Source organism: Cetorhinus maximus, chromosome 20 (genome assembly GCF_964194155.1).
Source record: "Cetorhinus maximus chromosome 20, sCetMax3.hap1.1, whole genome shotgun sequence".
NCBI classification, from domain to species: domain Eukaryota; kingdom Metazoa; phylum Chordata; class Chondrichthyes; order Lamniformes; family Cetorhinidae; genus Cetorhinus; species Cetorhinus maximus.
The window spans coordinates 1297668-1318806 of NC_135898.1; the positions used below are offsets into that span (position 1 = coordinate 1297668).

General features: G+C 46.7%; 2 protein-coding genes across 3 annotated transcripts in view; one reads left to right on the forward strand and one right to left on the reverse strand.

Annotated features, from left to right (window-relative positions):
* The first annotated feature begins 277 nt into the window (after window positions 1–277).
* LOC144694777 (cytochrome c oxidase subunit 5B, mitochondrial-like) lies at window positions 278–5103 on the forward strand. Its single transcript, XM_078565359.1, has 4 exons — window positions 278–1058; window positions 3761–3831; window positions 4393–4492; window positions 4843–5103. Exons 1-4 carry the CDS (start codon window positions 929–931, stop codon window positions 4947–4949), a joined length of 408 nt encoding a protein of 135 aa, XP_078421485.1. The 5' UTR covers window positions 278–928; the 3' UTR covers window positions 4950–5103.
* Window positions 5104–5106: 3 nt separating this feature from the next.
* The window catches only part of kansl3 (KAT8 regulatory NSL complex subunit 3), an 83605-nt gene continuing 67572 nt past the window's right edge, over window positions 5107–21139 (reverse strand). For both annotated transcript variants that reach the window (XM_078565356.1, XM_078565357.1), the window contains 4 exons: window positions 20510–20702; window positions 18133–18314; window positions 14308–14461; window positions 5107–5979 (listed from right to left, as the gene is read on the reverse strand). In XM_078565356.1, the coding sequence (XP_078421482.1) occupies window positions 5534–5979; window positions 14308–14461; window positions 18133–18314; window positions 20510–20702 (975 nt within the window). In that variant the 3' untranslated portion in view covers window positions 5107–5533. The remainder of the gene's footprint in view (window positions 5980–14307; window positions 14462–18132; window positions 18315–20509; window positions 20703–21139) is intronic.

Sequence of the window (21139 nt, forward strand, 5' to 3'; positions counted from 1 at the left end):
TCCTGATCCTGATCCTGCTCATCCTGCTCCTGCTCCTGATCCTGATCCTGCTCATCCTGCTCCTGCTCCTGATCCTGCTCATCCTGCTCCTGCTCCTGATCCTGCTCATCCTGCTCCTGCTCCTGATCCTGATCCTGCTCCTGATCCTGCTCATCCTGCTCCTGCTCCTGATCCTGCTCCTAATGTCTGTTGTTCCCCTGCATGACTTCAGGAGAGTGCCTGATGCTGCCTGTGCGCATGCGCACAGCTGCTCCTCCTGGTGTTGCTGCACAAAATCTAACCGCAGCCGAATCGAATCACCACATTGAATTCAGGAACAAACATAGCTGGGAAAGCTCAGGAGGTCTGACAGCCCCTGCGGAGAGGGAGAGGGTTAACGGTTCCAGACCTGCTGAGCTTTTCCAGGTGTTTTTTGCTTTGGATTTCCAGCATCCGCAGTTTTTTTGCTTTCACCGCATTGAATTGTCTGGGAGAATGACTGTGGAAATAGAAGCTACATAAAGAAAGGGGGTTGAGAAAGGAATAATACATGAAGCTCAGTATAAAGAAAGGCACCCGCTTCCCTCCAGGGAGAAACTCTTAGACATTGAGACAGAGGGAAGATGCTCCACTTGCCTGGACCACACCACCAGGACCAAAGAGCCGATTCATCGGCAAACCCGCATCAGCTGCGATAAAAGGTCCGCTGGAACACTGCATTCTTCACCCCGGAGTCCCAAACCTCCCTCCCGCAAACCCGAGGCCGAGGCCTGACGAACGGCATCCAAGGGGCGGGGCCTGTGGCGCATGACGCAATCTAAGGGGCGGGACTTGGAGCGTGTGACGCAATCCAAGGAGCGGGACCTGGCGCGCGTGACGCTATCCAAGGAGGCGGGGCCGGTGGCGCGTGACGCAATCCAAGGGGCGGGACCTGGTTGGAGAGCGGAAGATGGCAGCGCGAACAGCAATGGCGGCCGGAGCCCGTGCGATGCAAACGGCCTGGCGGCTGACGGCTATTCGAGGTCCTGGTCCAGTTTTTCGTGTCAACCGTGTCCCCTGCAGGGCGCTGGCGTCTGGCGGTGAGTAAAGCGGGAGCAGGGACCGGGACCGGGTGAGTGCCCGACTGAAGCTGAAGGTCATGGAGCGGAAGCGAGGAGCATTTCACCCCGAGCTCCTGGTTACTGGGGCTGGACAGGAGATTTCAGGCCCTCGGCCTGGCCCTGGCCCTGGGGTGATTTCAGGCCCTGGGCCTGGGGTGGTTTCAGGCCCTGGGCCTGGGGTGGTTTCAGGCCCTGGTCCTGGGGTGGTTTCAGGCCCTGGTCCTGGGGTGATTTCAGGCCCTGGGGTGGTTTCAGGCCCTGGTCCTGGACAGGTGATTTCAGGCCCTGGTCCTGGACAGGTGATTTCAGGCCCTGGTCCTGGACAGGTGATTTCAGGCCCTGGTCCTGGACAGGTGATTTCAGGCCCTGGTCCTGGACAGGTGATTTCAGGCCCTGGTCCTGGACAGGTGATTTCAGGTCCTGGTCCTGGACAGGTGATTTCAGGTCCTGGTCCTGGACAGGTGATTTCAGGTCCTGGTCCTGGACAGGTGATTTCAGGTCCTGGTCCTGGACAGGTGATTTCAGGCCCTGGTCCTGGACAGGTGATTTCAGGCCCTGGTCCTGGACAGGTGATTTCAGGCCCTGGTCCTGGACAGGTGATTTCAGGTCCTGGTCCTGGACAGGTGATTTCAGGTCCTGGTCCTGGACAGGTGATTTCAGGTCCTGGTCCTGGACAGGTGATTTCAGGTCCTGGTCCTGGACAGGTGATTTCAGGTCCTGGTCCTGGACAGGTGATTTCAGGCCCTGGGCCGATTTCAGGCCCTGGGCCTTGTCCTGGTCCTGGGGATGTGGTTCAGATACAGCAGATGGAATTTAATACGAAATGATGTAATTTGGGAGACACATTGAGAAGATGCGGGGATCAGGGCAGACACATTTTTTAAAGTTAAATAGTATGAGAGACTTTGTTAAGAAACGTATTGAGTACAAAAACAAAGTCACCTTGAACTAGGACATCATGAGTTACGCCCCTGCCGACATGTGGCGTCAAACCTCAACTGGGTGCAGAGGGGATTTGAGAATCGTACCAGAGATACTTACCTTCAGATAAAATCCTGCGGATGCTGGAAACCTGAAACAAAAATAACTGGAGAAACTCAGCATGTCTGACAGCATCTGCGGAGAGAGGCACAGTTAACGTTTCTCTTCACTTCTGATGAGTCATTCGGACTCGAAATGTTAACTCTTGTCTTCCTCTCCACAGATGCTATCAGACATGCTGAGTTTTTCCAGATACTTACCTTCAGTATGTGCAGAGCCTGGAAAACTTGGCATTGTTCTCCTTGGAGCAGAGGAGAGTGATGATGCATAATTTCCACTGGCCGGAGGATTGGTAACCAGAGGAAACAGACTAAAAATAATTGGCACAAAAATCTTAGGCGACATATGACATTTTCTTACATCCCAAGTTGCTGTGATTTGGAATGTGCCGCCATCAATGGGGGAAGGTGAAATTGGAATTTTCAAATGGGAATTTGATAAATGCTTGAAACAGGGTGCCTGCCCTTAAATGGTTTATTTCTGTTGTCATTACATATAGTGGCATTTTTGGGGAGCCTGCCATAAAGTACACCAGTGCAGCCAACCCACTTCTACAATTGACAAGACGCTGGGTGCATTAATGAGTAATCTGTTGATGGGACATTGCACCAATGGACCTTTGGAGTTGAAACTGAATGAGAGGAATAAGGTCAGTGGGATCGAAGGCTTGGCATTGGCAGCTGATCTCACTACTTTAACCATCATGCTTGGCTGTAGACTCTGTTGATCAATGTTGTACCTCATTTTCTAACACAGATGGGCCGATGGCAAGCATGCAATTGTGTTTGAGAATAGTGTGGTGTGGTGTGCTTGGTTCTGCAGCTGACATGTGCCTGACTTGTCAACATCCTGGGGGTTACCACTAAACAGAAACTGAACTGGACCAGCCATATAAATATTGTGGCTACAAGAGCAGATCAGAGGCGAGGAATCCTGCGGCGAGTAACTCACCTCCTGACTCCCTAAAGCCCATCCACCATCTACAAGGCACAGGACAGGATAGGAGTGTGATGGAATACTCCCCACTTGCCTGGATGAGTGCAGCTCCCACAACACTCAAGAAGTTTGATGCTGCCCAGGACAAAGCAGCCCCACTTGATTGACAGCCCATCAATAAACATTCACTCCCTCCACCACCAACGCACAGTAGCAGCAGTGTGTATCAACTACAAGATACACTGCAGGAACTCACCAAGGTTCCTGAGACAGCACCTTCCAAATCCACAACTGCTACCATCTAGGAGGACAAGGGCAGAAGACACATAGAACACCACCACCTGGAAGTTCCCCTCCAAGTCACTCACCATCCTGTCTTGGAAATATATCGACGTTCCTTCACTGTTGTTGGGTCAAAATGAATGAATAAAAGAAAAACAAAGCTCCCTTGTGCCCAGGAGCCAAAAGCAGCTCCTGGCAGCTAGCAGGCACAGGTGAGGAAAGGCTGTGATCTTGCCCTCTGAACTGGTAGCTTGCTTCAATGTCCATTGTTAGGGGGAAAATTGATTAAGATCAATATTTGGACAAAAAGGAACTGAATGGAGCAGTGTGGGAAGCCAAAACCGAAGCAAGCCCAAGAAAAACCCATATGTTCACCCTGCCTGTCCATGTCTAATCAAAATTCTTTCCCCTTTGAACTGCAGGTATTCCGACTGATGAAGAGCAAGCAACTGGGATGGAAAAGATGGTCATGCAGGCTATGAAAACTGGGAAGGTACTTAAACTGTTTGCCAGTTCCCAATTTGAAGAGACTGGTAATCTCAAATGTTCAGGAGACATGAGGTGTCTCAGGGCTGTTTGAATGTGTATTCCTCTGCTTCAATGGAGGCCTGTCCTTTAAATGTCCCTCTCTAATCGGCAAGTTTGAGGTGGGTGGGGCAGATTGAACCCGAGAACCTACTCTAATCTCTTGCCCCTCACTGGTCAAATGTACTTAGAGGCCCTAATCCAAGCTGATTGTGTGAGGGTCATCTGATGTCAGAACTGTGGCCAGGCCATTTCTTTTAGCAGGTGTCTGGGCCTTTGCCCGGTGAAGCTTGGGTGTTTCATTGTGGCCAGACCTGCTCTGCTGTTTCCTAATAACAGCTTGTGCGTGACTGAGTATGAGGGTGCCCTGTCGAGAGCATATGTTGCCCTGCTTGAGGCTGAACCGAAGTTTTCACAACCTTGCCATCCTATTCCACGGAATGCTAAGTGGAAGATCGTAAAGCTGTGATATATTGTATAAATATTGAGCAGGGCTCCTTCGTTCAACTGGATCTGATATTTCCTTTAGGATCCCTTTAATATGCTGAAGCCTAAGGAGTATGCTGGGACCAAAGACGATCCTCACATTGTACCATCTGTCACCAACAAGAGACTTGTAGGCTGCGTTTGTAAGTAAAATATTCACTGCCTGTACACACAATGAAGGGCAAAGTATTGTTGTAATTTTCTTCAACTGAATGTCTGCTTTCACCTACTTCTGCCAGTTAGCTGTACAAATGGTGGCTGAAAACCAATGGCAAGTGAAAAGACCCTTCATCCAGATGTTGTTCTGTTTTATGGGAAGGATTTTTGACGAATTACAAAGCCCAGGATGAGTTAGTGAATGTGGCAAGTGGTGACCAAGAGTAGGTTGAGGTAACACATAGGTGGCAGTGCCTTGTTGCAGCCTGTAGCTGTGATCCCCATGTGCTGGGGAAAGGATTATATGTTACCATTAATGAGGCACTTTGCTTTGTAGGTGAAGAGGACAATACTGCAGTCATCTGGTTCTGGCTTCATGAGGGAGATGCACAGCGCTGCCCCTCCTGTGGGGCTCATTACCAGCTCGTACCCCACCATCATTGAATGTTGACAATACTGGGTACATTCCATTCACTCATCTGTATTTGATGGATCTTGCTTCGTGTTTGTGGTTCGGGACCCAACATGTAACACTCCAGGCTGTGTGCCACTGTATTCTTACAGAAGTATAAAATATTAAAAATGAAGTTTACATCTACCATTGTTGTTTCCTGGACTTTATTGTAAGTCAGAATTTTCAAAGGGTTTTTCTGAAGAATGCTATAGCTTGGGGTCTGTGACTGGTTAGCCAGTTATAAGAGATGCTGCTTCAATTGGCCTGGGTTCAACATAGATTCTGTCTTTGCACCCCCCCACCCCCACAACAATACTGGAGGGGGGAAATCTGACTTCTAGGCCATGAAGCAAGGAAGAAAAAAGTGGAGTAAATACCTCAAAAGCAAGACAATAATAGAATACAAGGAGCATTTACAAGAATCAAAACATTACAAAAGTAAACAACCACACCAAAATGGCACTGTACAAATTTCCCAGTGCCTCAAATTGAGCAATGAATACCCTCATAGAGGGGTTATTTGCCGTTTGGATTGAACTAGTAGCAGTGGGAGGGCAAGGAAGGGTGGGTTACTTTAGGTCAAGGGTCCTTGCTGTGCACTAGGTGACGGTGTACCTGTGGGGTGGGGAATCTCTGTGGTATGGATTATGGTGCTGCCTTGGTCCATCACAGAGGGCATCTTTCCCAGGGTCTCACTGCTGCTGGGCCTTGTGCCTGGGGTTTTGGAAATGGGTGAAGCAAGGCCAAATCTTTCCCCTGCTCCAGCAGGTTGTACTTCACTCTTAGTGGTGAGAATCACTGTCTTTGAAGAGCTCTGAAGAACAGGCCCCACTTTGGAAAGCATCACGGTGCAGGTAGAGCTGGTGATGGTAGGAGCCAGTACAGGACCAGCTGTGTTTGAGGGCGGGGTTCCTAGCAACTTAGGAGTGGAGGCTTCGAGTGGACTGACTATAGACTTTGTGAGAGCTGACATCTTCGCATCAGACATCACGTAAAGGGTTTTTGTTGGACTTGTAGTAACTGCAAAAGAATGAAAGAAGGGTTAGTGATCAAACTATCACTTTAGTAAAGTTCAATACAGCTGCAGCTCCTCACTAACACTCAACTGGCTGTGTAACAATTCCCCTGATGTGCTGCATCCCCCATATTCAGAGACACTTAATTATTTCAACCTTGGAATAAGCTGAATGCCTAAGAACTGAGTATTGGTGCTGTTTGCACTCAGCACCACCATTCTCCCACCCCTTCAAAAATAGTTGGGAGTAAATGCACTGCCTGGTCTGTTGGCTTTGTTGTTTCTCCCCCTCCTCTTCTACACGACTACTCAGAGAACACAGTGATTCTGGAGTTTGATGCTTGGTCTTTGCCATTATTGTACAGGAAGGTGGGGATCCTGGGAAAATGGTGGATGTCAGATTGTGACTCATTTTGCACATACTCAAGTGGTGAGGGCTTACTGGATCCCATTCCTGTCACATTCAGTAAACAGAGAGTCATAACTGATCAGAGAAACAGCTACCTGATTCAAAAAGCATCGAATATATAACATTTAAACAGGCCCTTCAGCCAAACATGTCTATACTCCACGGGCTTTCTCCCACCCCTCCCTCTCGTCCTGTCAACATATCCTTCTATTCCTTCCTCCCACATCTAATTATCTAGCTTTCTCTGAAATGTATCTATTCTCTTCACCTCAACCACTCCACGTAGGAGCAAATTACACATTCTCACTGCTCTCATAGTAAAAAGAAGTTTCTCCTAAATTCCCTGTGGGAATCAACAAAATAAAGTTCTTGAGGACCCAGCCCCCAGTAGAAACATTTTCTTCACGACTATCCTATCAAACCCCTTCATTGTTTTAAACACCTCAGCATTCTTTCCTGAGGAAAGAGCCCCAGCCTGTTTCTGATGGGTATAACCTCTGAGTGCGCTTCCTGCAGTGTTTCTTGGTCACTTCAGGGAATCTTAAATCTCTTTCTAAAAATCTAATATTATATAGAGTTAACATTTAACTGCAAGTGTTGTTTAAATTCTCATCCAAGGGACCGAAACAGGGAGATAGAAGTGATCCATTGGCAGCAGCTGAAATGTCAAACTGGTTTCTTCTGTACCTGGGCTCGGTCCCTCAGTTTCAGACATTCTCAGTGTGACTTTAACAGAGTGAGAGGGTTTGGTGAGGGGAAGGAGGTATCCCCTTTGTTTTTATCACCTTGCAGGAGCTGCTGTTTGGTAAGTATCTGGTAAGTGGATAAGTTTAATCTATTGATAAGGCTCAAAATAATACAGGAATTTGTGGTAAGATTTGTAAAATACATAAAAGAAAATAAATAATTGAAGCACATAAACATGGCACACCACCTGTCCTGCCATGGCTGCAGCCTGGGGGAGCTCCAGTGTGTCAGTGTGATCCAGGGCAAACATGTCTGCACCTTGAGGAGCTTCGGCTCAGTCATTGAGCTGGAGGCTAAGCTGCAGACACTGTATCACATCAGAGAGGGGGAGAGTTACCTGGACACTTTGCACCAGGTGATGGTCACACCCCTTAGGATCAGGTGTTCTGATTTGGAAGGTGGGCAGGGAAAGGAGGCAGTGACTGTGAGTGAGACACATAAGGGGACCCAGAGGCCAGGAGTTTGAGCCTGTGCTATTGTCCAACAGGTTTGAGGTTCTCTCACTTGTTTGGATGGGAGTGAAGGCTGCAAGGTGGATGAGCTGACTGACTATGGCAATGTGGTACAGGAAGCCATTCAAGTGAGAGAAGCAAAAAGGAATGTAGTGGTCGTCGGGGACAGTATAATGAGGGGGCTGACACTGTTCTCAGTACTAAAGAGCCAGAGTCTAGGTAGCTGTGCCAGGGTTTAGGACAATGAGGTGTGGAGAGGAACTTAAAATGGGAGGGGGAGGATCAAGTTGTCGTGGTCACACGTAGGTACCAACAACATAGGCAGGACAAGGAAGGAGGTTCTGCATAGGCAGTATGAGGAGCTAGGCACCAAATTAAACAGCTGAACCTCAAAGGTAACTCTCTGGATTATCACCTGAGCTACATGCAAATTGGCATAGGGCAAAAAAAATACATGGTGTCACAAAACTGCCATTTTTAAAATCATTTTCTTGGGTACTGTAAAGTAGGCTTACGTTTGTGTGTGTGTGTGTGTGGATGGTTCTGTGTGTGTGTGTGTGGATGGTTCTGTGTGTGTGTGGATGGTTTGTGTGTGTGTGTGGATGGTTCTGTGTGTGTGTGTGGATGGTTCTGTGTGTGTGTGTGTGGATGGTTCTGTGTGTGCGTGTGTGTGTGTGTGTGTGGATGGTTCTGTGTGTGTGTGTGTGGATGGTTCTGTGTGTGTGTGTGTGGATGGTTGTGTGTGTGTGTGTGTGTGTGTGTGTGTGGATGGTTCTGTGTGTGTGTGTGTGTGTGTGTGGATGGTTCTGTGTGTGTGTGTGTGTGTGGATGGTTCTGTGTGTGTGTGTGGATGGTTCTGTGTGTGTGTGTGGATGGTTCTGTGTGTGTGTGTGTGGATGGTTCTGTGTGTGTGTGTGTGGATGGTTCTGTGTGTGCGTGTGTGGATGGTTCTGTGTGTGTGTGTGGATGGTTCTGTGTGTGTGTGTGGATGGTTCTGTATGTGTGTGTGGATGGTTCTGTGTGTGTGTGTGGATGGTTCTGTGTGTGTGTGTGTGGATGGTTCTGTGTGTGTGTGTGGATGGTTCTGTGTGTGTGTGTGGATGGTTCTGTGTGTGTGTGTGGATGGTTCTGTGTGTGTGTGTGTGGATGGTTCTGTGTGTGTGTGTGTGTGTGGATGGTTCTGTGTGTGTGTGTGTGGATGGTTCTGTGTGTGTGTGTGTGGATGGTTGTGTGTGTGTGTGTGTGTGGATGGTTCTGTGTGTGTGTGTGTGTGTGTGGATGGTTCTGTGTGTGTGTGTGTGTGTGTGGATGGTTCTGTGTGTGTGTGTGTGGATGGTTCTGTCTGTGTGGTATTGTAAAGTAGGCTTACGTTTGTGTGTGTGTGTGGGGGGATGGTTCTGTCTGTGTGTGTGTGGATGGTTCTGTGTGTGTGGTATTGTAAAGTAGGCTTACGTTTGTGTGTGTGTGGGGGATGGTTCTGTCGGTGTGTGTGTGGTATTGTAAAGTAGGCTTACGTTTGTGTGTGTGTGGGGGGATGGTTCTGTCTGTGGCTGATTTCATTGAATTTGAGTCAGACAGACTGCAAGGTTGAAATTAGCAAAAGAGTTAGGTGTAAAAAGGGTATTTGAAATGCTAATGAGTGACTAGGGTAAAGTCCGTAGATGGCGTGCGAATGAAATTTGCATTTCAAGATGGGTGAAAAGTTGTTGGATTTTCAAAGAAACATGATAAAGTTTTACGACTGACGAGATAAATAGGGCAAGGTTATTACATTTATTTTTCCCAAAAGGAAAAGGCCGTATTGACAACATAAAAGATTTTATTATGGGATAAGTAAATTCCAAAGACATATGGGAACAATGGGATTTACAGATTAAAGAGGAAGAAATATATTTAAAGAAGGATGGAGGGTTGCATCAGGGGTGGCTGTGTAAGACCTCATTGACACACCATGGAAAACAGCCTCTAGCCACTTTGCAGAAGTCTGCTGGTCCAGTAAGCAAAGTTGTGTTAAAAACCTTTAAAATTCCAATGTCGAGTGGGTGCCTGTGGTAACCTTGCTGGATTGTCTTATCTACATTTAAAATCTATTTTGTCCTGTTGCCTTAAAGGATATGTGAAGTTAGGAGTCAGGTTAATTAGGAATTTTGGGATTTATTGTAATATCAAGTAATGGCGTAGCTGTAATCTTGTGTTTTATTCCTTTGTTTTGTTAATAAATGTTTTAATTTAATGCTCAAAAGTGTTAGTGGACTCTACTTCTAAATTCAGTGCGCAAACCTTCTCGTAATAAATACAAATTGCAAAAGCGCTGTGAATAACATGGCCAGGTTTCCCTTGAGGATTTGGTCAGCCTGGCAAATACCACCTGCCGTATCATGACAGTGGCTCAAAGACTTATTGTGGGAGAAGAGTGTTCTAGTTTGTGGGGCACTAGCACCAGTACTGGGCAAAGTTGGGACAGTCTACGCTGATCCGTGCTGGGACTGATGTTGCAGCAAGCCGCAAACTAGGGAAGTGGAAAGGGCTTTAAATTAAATAGTGCAGGCAAGGGATCAAATTTGGGAAGATGTCACAAACAATAGAATAGAGACAAGGCAAGAGAAAAAGGTACTAATATGGGAAATGATAAACAGACATGACAAAGTTAAAGACTCTGTAGCATTCGAAACAAAACAGATGAACTGATAACACAAACAGAAATAAATAAGTACGATCTGATGGCCATTACAGAGACATGGCTGCATGATGACATAGATTGGGACCGGAATGTTGAAGGGCATGTCACATTTAGGAAGGAGAGGAAAAGGTGGAGGGGTGGCTCTGTTAATTCGTGATGGTATTAGTGCATTAGAAGGGATGACCTAAGTTCAGGGAACCAGAACGTAGAAACAGTTTGAGATGAGATGAATAAAGGCAAAAATTCATTTGTGGGAGTGGTGTAAAGGTCCCCTAATGGTAACTACATGGTAGGTCAGAGTATAAAGGAAGAGATAATGGGAGCTTGTCAGAAAGGTACAGCAATAATCATGGCAATTTTAATCTAAAGATGACTGGAAAAATCAGATGGGTAAAGGTAACCTAGATGAAGAGTTCAAAGAAAGTTTTGGCAATAGTTTCTTGGAACAGCACGTTCTGGAGCCAACCAGAGAGCAGGCAATACTGGACCTGGAACTGTGCAACGAGATAGAATTAATTGATAACCTCATAGTGAAAGCACCCCAAGGTAGCAGCGATCATATGATGATTGAATTTTACATTCAATTTGAGGGACAGAAGACTGGGTCCAGGATTAGTATTTTAAACTTAAATAAGGACAATTATGACGACATGAAAGCAGAGCTAGCTCGAGTGAACTGGCAAATGAGGTTAAGGGATAGATAAATCGCGATGCAGTGGTAGACTTTTAAAGGGATATTTCAGAATACACAGAATAGATACATTCCAGTGAGAAAGAAGACTTCCCAAGGGAGAACCCACCATCCGTGGTGAATGAAAAAAGTTAAAGACAGTATCAAACTTAAAAAAGCATATAATTGTGCAAAGATGGGTGGCAGGTCAGAAGATTGGACAGAATATAAAGAACAGCAAAGAATGACAAAACAGATTAATGAGAGTATGAGAGAAAGCTAGCTGGAAATATAAAGATGGATAGTAAGAGTTTCTACAGATATTTAAATAAGAAAAGGGTTAACAAAGTGAGCGTTGGTCCTATAGAAAGTGAATCTGGGTAATTAATAATGGAAAATAAGGACATGGCAGATGAATTGAACAGGTATTTTGCAATGGTTTTCATTATAAAGGATACGAATACCATCCCAGAAATAGCTGTAAATCACAAATGGAAATGGGAGGAACTCAGTAAAATTATAACCACCAAAGAAGTGGGATTTAGCAAATTGTTGGAGCTGCGGGCTAACAAATCCCCAGATCTTGATGGAATTCATCCTCAAGTCTTGATGTATTGGTTTTAATTTTCCAAAATTCCTTATATTTGGGGAAGGTTCCATTAGATTGGCAAATAGCGAATTTAACTCCTTCAAAATAGGAGGGAGACAGAAAGCAGGAAACTGCAGGCCAGTTAGCCTAACATCTGTCATACGGAAAATGTGAGAAGCTAATATTAAAGATGTTATGACGGTGCATTTAGGAACGTTTAAGGCAATCAGGCAGAGTCAAGATGGTTTTGTGACAGGGAAATCATGTTTAACCAATTCATTGGAGCTCTTTGAAGGAGTCACATGTGCTGTGGATAAAGGGGAACCGGTGGATGTACTGTATTTAGATTCCAGAAGGTATTTGACAAAGTGCCACATCCAAGGTTATTGCAGAAAATAAAAGTTCACGGGTGTAGGGGGTAAGATGTTGGCATGGATAGAAGATTGGCTTGCTAACAGGCAACAGAGAACAAAGAAAAGTACAGCACAGGAACAGGCCCTTCGGCCCTCCAAGCCTGCACCGATCATGTTGCCCGTCAACTAAAACATTTTGCACTTCCGGGGTTCATATCCCTCTATTCCCATCCTATTCATGTATTTGTCAAGCTGCCTCTTAAACACCACTATCGTACCTGCTTCCACCACCACCTCTGGCAGTGAATTCCAGACACTCACTACCCTCTGCGTAAAAAAACTTGCACCGCACATCTCCTCTATAGTTTTCTCCTCTCACCTTAAATCTATGTCCCCTAGTAATTGACTCTTCCACCCTGGGAAAAAGCTTCTGACTATCTACTCTGTCCATGCCACTCATAATTTTGTAAACTTCTATCAAGTCGCCCCTCAATCTCCGTCGCTCTAGTGAGAACAATCCGAGTTTCTCCAACCTCTCCTCATAGCTAATAGACCAGGCAGCATCCTGGTAAACCTCCTCTGTACCCTCTCCAACGCCTCCATATCCTTCTGGTAATGTGGCGACCAGAATTGCACGCAATATTCCAAGTGTGGCCTAACCAAGGTTCTATACAGCTGCAGCATGACTTCCCAGCTTTTATACTCAATACCCCTGCCAATGAAGGCAAGCATGCCATATGCCTTCCTGACTACCTTATCCACCTGCGTTGCCACTTTCAGTGACCTGTGGACCTGTACACCCAGATCCCTCTGCCCGTCGATGCACTTAAGGGTTCTGCCATTTACTGTATAATTCCTGCCTGTATTAGACCTTCCAAAATGCATTACTTCGCATTTGTCCGGATTAAACTCCATCTGCCATTTCTCCGCCCAAGTCTCCAACCGATCTATATCCTGTTGTATCCTTTGACAATCCTCTTCACTATCTGCAACTCCTCCAACCTTAGTGTCGTCTGCAAACTTACTAATTAGCCCAGTTACGTTTTCCCCCAAATCATTTATGTATACTACAAACAGCAGAGGTCCCAGCACTGATCCCTGTGGAACTCCACTAGTCACAGCTCTCCATTCAGAAAAGCACCCTTTCACTGCTACCCTCTGTCTTCTATGACCAAGCCAATTCTGTATCCATCTTGCCAGCTCACCTCTGATCCCGTGCGACTTTACCTTCTAAGGGTAGCCATAAATGGGTCTTTTTCTGGTTGGCAAGATGTAACAAGTGGTGTGCCACAGAGATCAGTGCTGGGGCCCTCAACTGTTTGCAATTTATATAAATGACTTGGATGAAGGGACAGATGGTATGGTTGCTAAATTTGCTGATGACACAAAGACAGGTAGGAAAGTAAGTTGTGAGGAGGATGTAAGGAGGCTACAAAGTGACATTGATAGGTTAAGTGAATGGATAAAGACCTGGCAAATGTGAAATTGTCCATTTTGGCAGGAAGAATAAAAATGAAGCATATTATCTAAATGGTGAGAGATTGCAAAGCTCTCAGATTCAGAGGGATCTGGGTGTCCTAGTACATGAATCACTAAAGGCTCATGTGCAGGTACAGCAAGTAATTAGGAAAGCTAATGGAATGTTATCATTTATTTCAAGAGGAATTGAATACAAAAGTAGAGAGGTTATGCTTCAATTGTGCAGGACACTACGGAGACCACATCTGGAGTCCTGTGTACAGTACAGGTCTCCTTATTTAAGGAAAGATGTAAATGCGTTAGCAGTTCAGAGAAGGTTTACTAGACTAATATCAAGAATGGGCGGGTTGTCTTATGAGGAAAGATTGGACAGGTTAGGCTTGTATCCACTGGAGTTTAGGAGAATAAGAGGTGACTTGATCAAAACCTTTAAGATCCTGAGGGGTCTTGACAGAATGGATGTGGAGAAGATGTTTCCTCTTGTGAGAGAATCTAGAACTAAGGGTCACTGTTTAAAAATAAGGGGTCACTTATATAAGACAGAGATGAGGAGAAATTGTTTTCTCTCAGAGGGTTGTGAATCTTTGGGACTCTCTTCCTCAAAAGGCAGTGGAATCAGGGTCTTTGAATATTTTTAAGGCAGATCTAGATAGATTCTTGATTAACAACGGGGTGAAAGGTTATCGGGGGCAGGCAGGAGGCTAAAATCAGATCAGCTATGATCTTATTCAATGGCAGAGCAGGCTTGAAGGGCTGACTGGCCTACTCCTGTTCCTAGTCCATATGTTTTTATTATTTACCAAAGGTTCGAGATCATTTTACTCCAATGTGCATTAACATCCTTAACAATCTCCAAGACAATTTATAACCTCAACAGTTACTGTGGAATGAAGATCCATATTCACAACCGAAGTTCAATACCACGATCTACCAGCTCTTTTGATGTGGCCTCACCTACAACTGCAGATGAAGACTGGGGAGTTGGAACCTTTTCTCCGGAAGGTAGTTCCACAGGGGATTGGCCTTTGCTGATGTCTCCTGGTGCATTTGTCTGTTTGACTGTGGTGTTGCCTTGGGAGCTCAAGACTGACAGTAGAGAATCACAGCACTGCAGAGAGAGAGAGAGAGAGAGAGAAATATGAAAGGTCAAAGGCAATGTTTCCTTTAAAGTTCATCAGCTGTGTGTGGGGCTCTCTAAATTTCTATGTGCAGTCTCACACAGGTGTCATCCCAGAAGAAAGCTGTGCAGTTTAGCAGGACCATTGATTAGAGGTGGAGAAATACCACCAAAGGTGACAGGCGTGTTATTACTTGTACAACATGAGAGGCTATCTCATCTGATAACCCCAATAACACAGTTCCAGTAGATATAGGTAAGGAACCTTGCAACTCCATGGACTTGTTACATGAAGCTTTATTCTGTATCCAATCTAGGCTGTATCAGCCCTGGGTAGATGCAAAGCAATGCAACCTCAACAGAGTCCAATTAAATGTTCCCGGGGCAGGTACAGCACCAGGTTAGATTAAGAAATCTTAATTTTCTCTCTCTGGAAGTCAGGACCAACACCAGACTGTGAAGTCTCAATCCTCCTGAACTTGTTGCATTCAGCCCCTCTATCTGGTTCCACCATAGCATCAGATCATGGCTGTGCCATATCTTAACATCACCTACCCGATTTTGCTCCATAACCACGGGTACCCTTACTTAACAAGAATCTTATCATTCTCAACCTTAAACATTTCAATGGTCCAAGAGCATCCAAACCCTCTTAGAGCACGGGAAGATCCAGAATTCCACAAGCCTGTGTGTGAAAAGAGCGTTCTTAACATAACCTCTGAAGGGCTTTGCTCCCCTACCAGAGGAAAGAATTTCTCTCTATCGAGCCTATGAATTCCTTTAATTATCTTAAACACTTCAATTATATTCCCCTGAACACTATTTTTCTCATTTACGGCATATGGGCATCACTGGCTGGGCCTGCATCTATGGCCCATCCCAAAATGCCCTTGAGAAGGTGGTGGTGAGCTGCCTTCTTGAGCCGCTGCAGTCCCTGTGGTGTAGGTACATCCACAGTGCTGTTAGGGAGGGAGTTCCAGGATTTTGACCCAGCGACAGTGAAGGAACGGCCGATATATTTCCAAGTCAGGATGGTGTGGGGCTTGGAGGGGAACTTCCAGGTGATTGTGTTCCCATCTATCTGCTGCCCTTTTCCTTCTAGCCGGTACTGGTTGTGGGTTTGGAAGGTGCTGCCTAAGGAGCCTTGGTGAGTTTCTACATTGCATCTTGTAGATGGCACACACTGCTGCCACTGTTCGTCAGTGGTGGTGGGGGTTTGTGGATGGGGTGCCAGTCAAGCGGGCTGCTTTGTCCTGGATGGTGTCAAGCTTCTTGAGTGTTGTGGGAGCTGCACTCATCTAGGCAAATGGAGAGTACTCCATCACACTCCTGACTTGTGCCTTGTAGATGGTGGATAGTCTGTGGGGAGTCAGGAGGTGAATTACTCTCTGCAGGATTCCCAGCCTCTGACCTGCTCTTGTAGCCACAGTATTTAAATGACTAGTCCAGTTCAGTTTCTGGTCAATGGTAACCCCTAGGATGTTGATAGTGGGGGAGTCAGTGACGATGCCATTGAATGTCAATAGGCAATGGTTAGAGTCTCCCTTGTTGAAGATGGTCATTGCCTGGCACTTGTGTAGTGCGAATGATACTTGCCACTTGTCAGCCCAAGCCTGGATATTGCCCAGGTCTTGCTGCATTTAGCCATGGACTGCTTCAGTATCTGAGGAGTGATGAATGGTGCTGAACATTGTGCAATCATCAGCGAACATCCCCACTTCTGACCTTATGATGAAAGGAAGGTCATTGGTGAAGCAGCTGAAGATGGTTGGGCCTATGACACTACCCTGAGGAACTCCTGGGACTGAGATGACTGACCTCCAACAACCACAACCATCTTCCTTTGTGCTAGGTATGACTCCAACCAGCAGACAGCTTTCCCCTGATTCCCATTGACTCCAGTTTTGCTAGGGCTCCTTGATGCCACACTCAGTGAAATGCTGCCTTGATGTCAAGGGCAGTCACTCTCACCTCACCTCGGGAGTTCAGCTCTTTTGTCCATGTTTGAACCAAGGCTGTAATGAGGTCAGGAGCTGAGTGACCCTGGCGGATACCAAACTGAGCGTCAGTAAGCAGATTATTAATAAGCAAGTGCCGCTTGACAGCACTGTTGATGACCCCTTCCATCGCTTCACTGATGATGGAGAGTATACTGATGGGGCGGTAATAGGCCAGGTTGGATTTGTCCTGCTTTTTGTGTACAGGATATACCTGGGCAATTTTCCACATTGCCGGGTAGATGCCAGTGCTGTAGCAGTACTGGTACATCTTGGCTGGGTGCGTGCGAAGTTCTGGAGCACAAGCCTTCGGTACTGTTTCCGGAATATTGTCAGGGCCCATAGCCTTTGCAGTATCCAATGCCTTAAGCCGTTTCTTGATATCTCATTAAGTGAATCAAATTGGCTGAGGACTGGCATCTGTGATGCTGGGGTCCTCCGGAGGAGGCCAAGATGGATCATCCACTCAACACTTCTAGCTGAAGATTGTTGCAAATGCTTCAACCTTATCTTTTGCACTAATGTGCTGGGCTCCCCCATCACTGAGGATGGGGATATCTGTGGAGCCTCTTCCTCCAGTGAGTTGTTTAATTGTCCACCACCATTCACGACTGGATGTGGCAGGACTGCAGAGCTTAGATCTGATCTGTTGGTTGTGGGATCGCTTAGCTCTGATTTTCATTTGCTGCTTCAGCTGTTCGGCACGCAAGTCGTCCTGTTTAAAGAGTCATACGGGCTCAAAACGTTAACTGTGTTCCTCTCCGCAGATGCTGTCAGACCTGCTGAGTTTTTCCAGGTATTTTTATTTTTGTTTTGGATTTCCAGCATCCACAGTTTTTTGCTTTTGTTCTGTTTTATAGCTTCACCTGGTTAACACCTCATTTTTAGGTATGCCTGGTGCTGCTCCTGGCATGCCCTCCTGCACTCTTCCCTGAACCAGGGTTGATCCCCTGGCTTGGTGGTAATGGTAGCATGGGGGATATGCCAGGCCATGAGGTTACAGATTCTGGTTGAGACCTATTCTGCTGCTGCTGCTGATGGCCCACAGTGCCTCATGGTTGCCCAGTCTTGAATTGCTAGATCTTTTCAAAATCTATCCCATTTAGCACGGTGGTATTGCCACACCACACGATGGAGGGTATCCTCAATGCGAAGACAGGCCTTTGTCTCCATAAGGACTGTGTGGTGGTCACTCCTACCAACACTGTCATGAACAGATGCATCTGCAGCAGGCAGGTTGGTGAGGATGAGGTCAAGTACGTTTTTCCCTCTTGTTGGTTCCCTCACCACCTGCCGCAGAGCCAGTCTAGCAGCTATGTCCTTTAGGACTCAGCCAGCTCGGTCTGTGGTGGTGCTACCGAGCCACTCTTGGTGATGGACAACAAACATTCCATTGGCTTTTAAAATTATTTTCTGTACCTTTCCACAAGCCGTTAGTGAATTGTACTCCTCTCAGCCCCACCAAACAGGTGAATCATGAGCTTTCCTCATTTGTTAAAGGGTAACAGACATAGTACAAATCTCCAGTATCTCACTTGCTCTAAAAGCAAGCATTTGATGCACAGTAAAAATTTCACATTCCCACTTTGCCTTTTAAACCAGCTTGATGTTAAAAATGACATTTCTCAACTGTCTTTGGAAAACATGAGACTCACGGAGACTCACCTGCTGACTCTGGGACGCCTGCACTTTGACCTCTTGATCCATCTCCTCAAGGTTAAGACCCAGGCTACCCACCGTGCTACATAAGCTGGGCATAGCACTGACTGTACTAGGTTGGCTCAGGGTGGGCACTCGGCTGCCCTGGGTCCTCAGAGTCACAGTGATAGTGGTTGGAGGCTTCGCACCTGGAGAACATGAAGGATAAATGTACAAAGGTCAACAAATGGCCACAGAGCACAGACTGGAGGACAGAGTTAATTTTATAAAAGAATTCCAGGGAGGAGGTGTCACCTCTGGCTGAGTGTCTGGCATTCTCAATTTGGAATAAAAGGTCATGGATTCAAAGCCCCATCCCAGACGCTTTAGCCCATAATTCAGGCTGCAATTCCCGTGCAGTACCATGGGAGTGCTGCACTTTTGGAGGTCCAGTGCCTAGAGCATGCTGCACTGTTGAAGGGGAATTACTGAGGGTGTGTTGTGCTGCACGGCCAGAGGGGCATTACTGAGGGTGCGCTGCCAGAGGGGCATTACTGAGGGTGCGCTGCACTGCCAGAGGGGCATTACTGAGGGTGCGCTGCACTGCCAGAGGGGCATTACTGAGGGTGTGTTGTGCTGCACTGCCAGAGGGGCACTACTGAAGGTGCGCTGCACTGCCAGAGGGGCGTTACTGAAGGTGCGCTGCACTGCCAGAGGGACGTTACTGAAGGTGCGCTGCACTGCCAGAGGGGCACTACTGAAGGTGCGCTGCACTGCCAGAGGGGCGTTACTGAAGGTGCGCTGCACTGCCAGAGGGACACTACTGAGGGTGCGCTGCACTGCCAGAGGGACACTACTGAGGGTGCGCTGCACTGCCAGAGGGACACTACTGAGGGTGCGCTGCACTGCCAGAGGGACACTACTGAGGATGCGTTGCACTGCCAGAGGGGCATTACTGAAGGTGTGCTGCACTGCCAGGGGGGCATTACTGAGGGTGCGCTGCACTTCCAGGGGGGCATTACTGAGGGTGCGAGGCACTGCCAGGGGGGCATTACTGAGGGTGCGCTGCACTACCAGGGGAGCATTACATTTATCCCCCAGCCAGCATCAATAAAAATTGGAAGCTCATCAACCTGAAACATGAACACTGTTTCTCTGTCCATAAAGGCTGCCTGACCTACTGGGTATAACAGAATTTTATGTTTTTATTTCAATAAAAAACAGATTATCTGGTCACAATCACATTGTTGTCTCCTTCACCCTCATATTCAACAGTAAGTGTAAGGAGTTCATGGATTTCTTTGTCACTGAGATCAGCTGCCTCTATCATGTCCCTTCCTTCCACAGGCCCCCAGCCAAACTTACTCTAAATCTTCCCACTGCCTAGCCCTGAAATCGCACCTTTCTCAGCTTTCTCTCCTCCTTCCCCTGATGACCCCTCTGAATGCTTCTTGTCCACAAGATTCACCTCTAGTTCCCTTTGATCCTATTCTCACTAAACTGCTAACCACCCAATTTCCTGTCCTAACCCCCACGTTATCCCATCTGTCTCTCTTCCAGTGTTCTCCCTCCCGCCTTTAAACCTGCTATCAACACCCCTTCCTCTTCAAAAAACAAACCCTTGACCCCTTCATCCTTGCAAACTACCAGCCCATCCACAATCTCCCTTTCCTCTCCAAAGCCATTGTACATGTGGTCACTTCCCAAATTGATTCCCATTTTTCCTGGAACTCCATGTTTGAATCCCTCCAATCAAGTTTCCACTCCTGTCACAGTATTGCAACACCTCTTATCGATGTCACTGTGACAGAAGAAAACCTTTTCTCCTCATTCCTCTCACTGTGCCTGCAGTCTTGAATATGGTTGACCATACCATGTCACCCTTGTGCTTGCTGACCTACACTAGCTCCTGGTCAAGTAGCATCTTGATTTTAAAATTCTCGTCCTTGTTTTAAAATTCCTCCATGGCCTCCCCTCCCAATCTCTGTAATTTGCTCCAGCCTGCACAAACCTCCAAGATTTCTACAGTCCTTTAATTCTGGCCTCTTGTGCATCCCTGATTCCAATCGCTCCACCATTGGTGAATGTGTCTTCAGTTGGCTTGGCCTTAGCTCTGGAATTCCCTCCCTACAGCTTGCCATCTCACCATCTCACTTTCTTCCTTTAAGACACTCCTTAAAACATTAATCTTTGACTGAACTTTTGGTCATCTGTATGAATATTTTTTATATGGCTCGGTGTTTTAATTCTCCAGTGAAGCATTCCAGAATTGTGTTACTTTTAAGGCACCATCTAGGTTGTTGCTGTTTGTGGGATCGTGCAAATTGGCTGCCACGTTTCCTGCATTACAACAATGACATAGGTACCAGAGCAGTGAAAGGATCTGTAGAAACTCTTTACTTACTTGCAGTGGACAAGCTACTGGTCAGTTTGGACAGTCCTCCGTTGGTCAGCAGCTGGTGGATGGTGGTGGATTTGCTGCTCCCGTTACCGCCCAGGAACCCCGGTGCAGGCGACGCACTGACTGTGCGGACAACAGGATTTGCTGCCATGGTAACGTGGCCCAGCGTGGAGGCTGAACTCTTCACATTTGGAGTCTGTGGACGACATGGTTGCTGAAACATCAAGGTAAACACAGGGACCAAACACACCAGGCACGGCCATACAGGCCTGAAAACATGGCAGCACCAGAATGGGTAAGCCCAGGTTATTGAGGGGGCCAACTAGAGCCCATCTAATTTCTAGACCACCACTCGCTGCCCCACTCCACTTATTCCCCACCCCATTCCCAATTAGCTCCACGCTCCACCATCTCCACGCTCCTCCAGCTTCCCACCCCTAGGAGCAGAGGAATTGATAGACAAAGAAAATTCAAGATCCATCTTGTGTACCTTCTAACATCCTGGTAGCCGTATTAAATGAAAATGGAATTGTCGACTAATCAGAGCAATCAAACTCTATCAATTAGTCTACAACAGACCCTAACATGAATGGAAAAAAAAATGCCCAATGTTGGGCTGCTTTTGAAATGGTG

What these genes read in the sequence shown, in the direction of transcription:
- LOC144694777 (XM_078565359.1), top strand. Translation starts at nt 929, where the DNA reads ATGGCAGCGCGAACAGCAATGGCGGCCGGAGCCCGTGCGATGCAAACG. An exon ending in CAGGGCGCTGGCGTCTGGCG is followed by an intron (nt 1,059 to 3,760) that starts GTGAGTAAAGCG and finishes TTTGAACTGCAG; the next exon opens with GTATTCCGACTGATGAAGAG. An exon ending in GAGACTTGTAGGCTGCGTTT is followed by an intron (nt 4,493 to 4,842) that starts GTAAGTAAAATA and finishes TTTGCTTTGTAG; the next exon opens with GTGAAGAGGACAATACTGCA.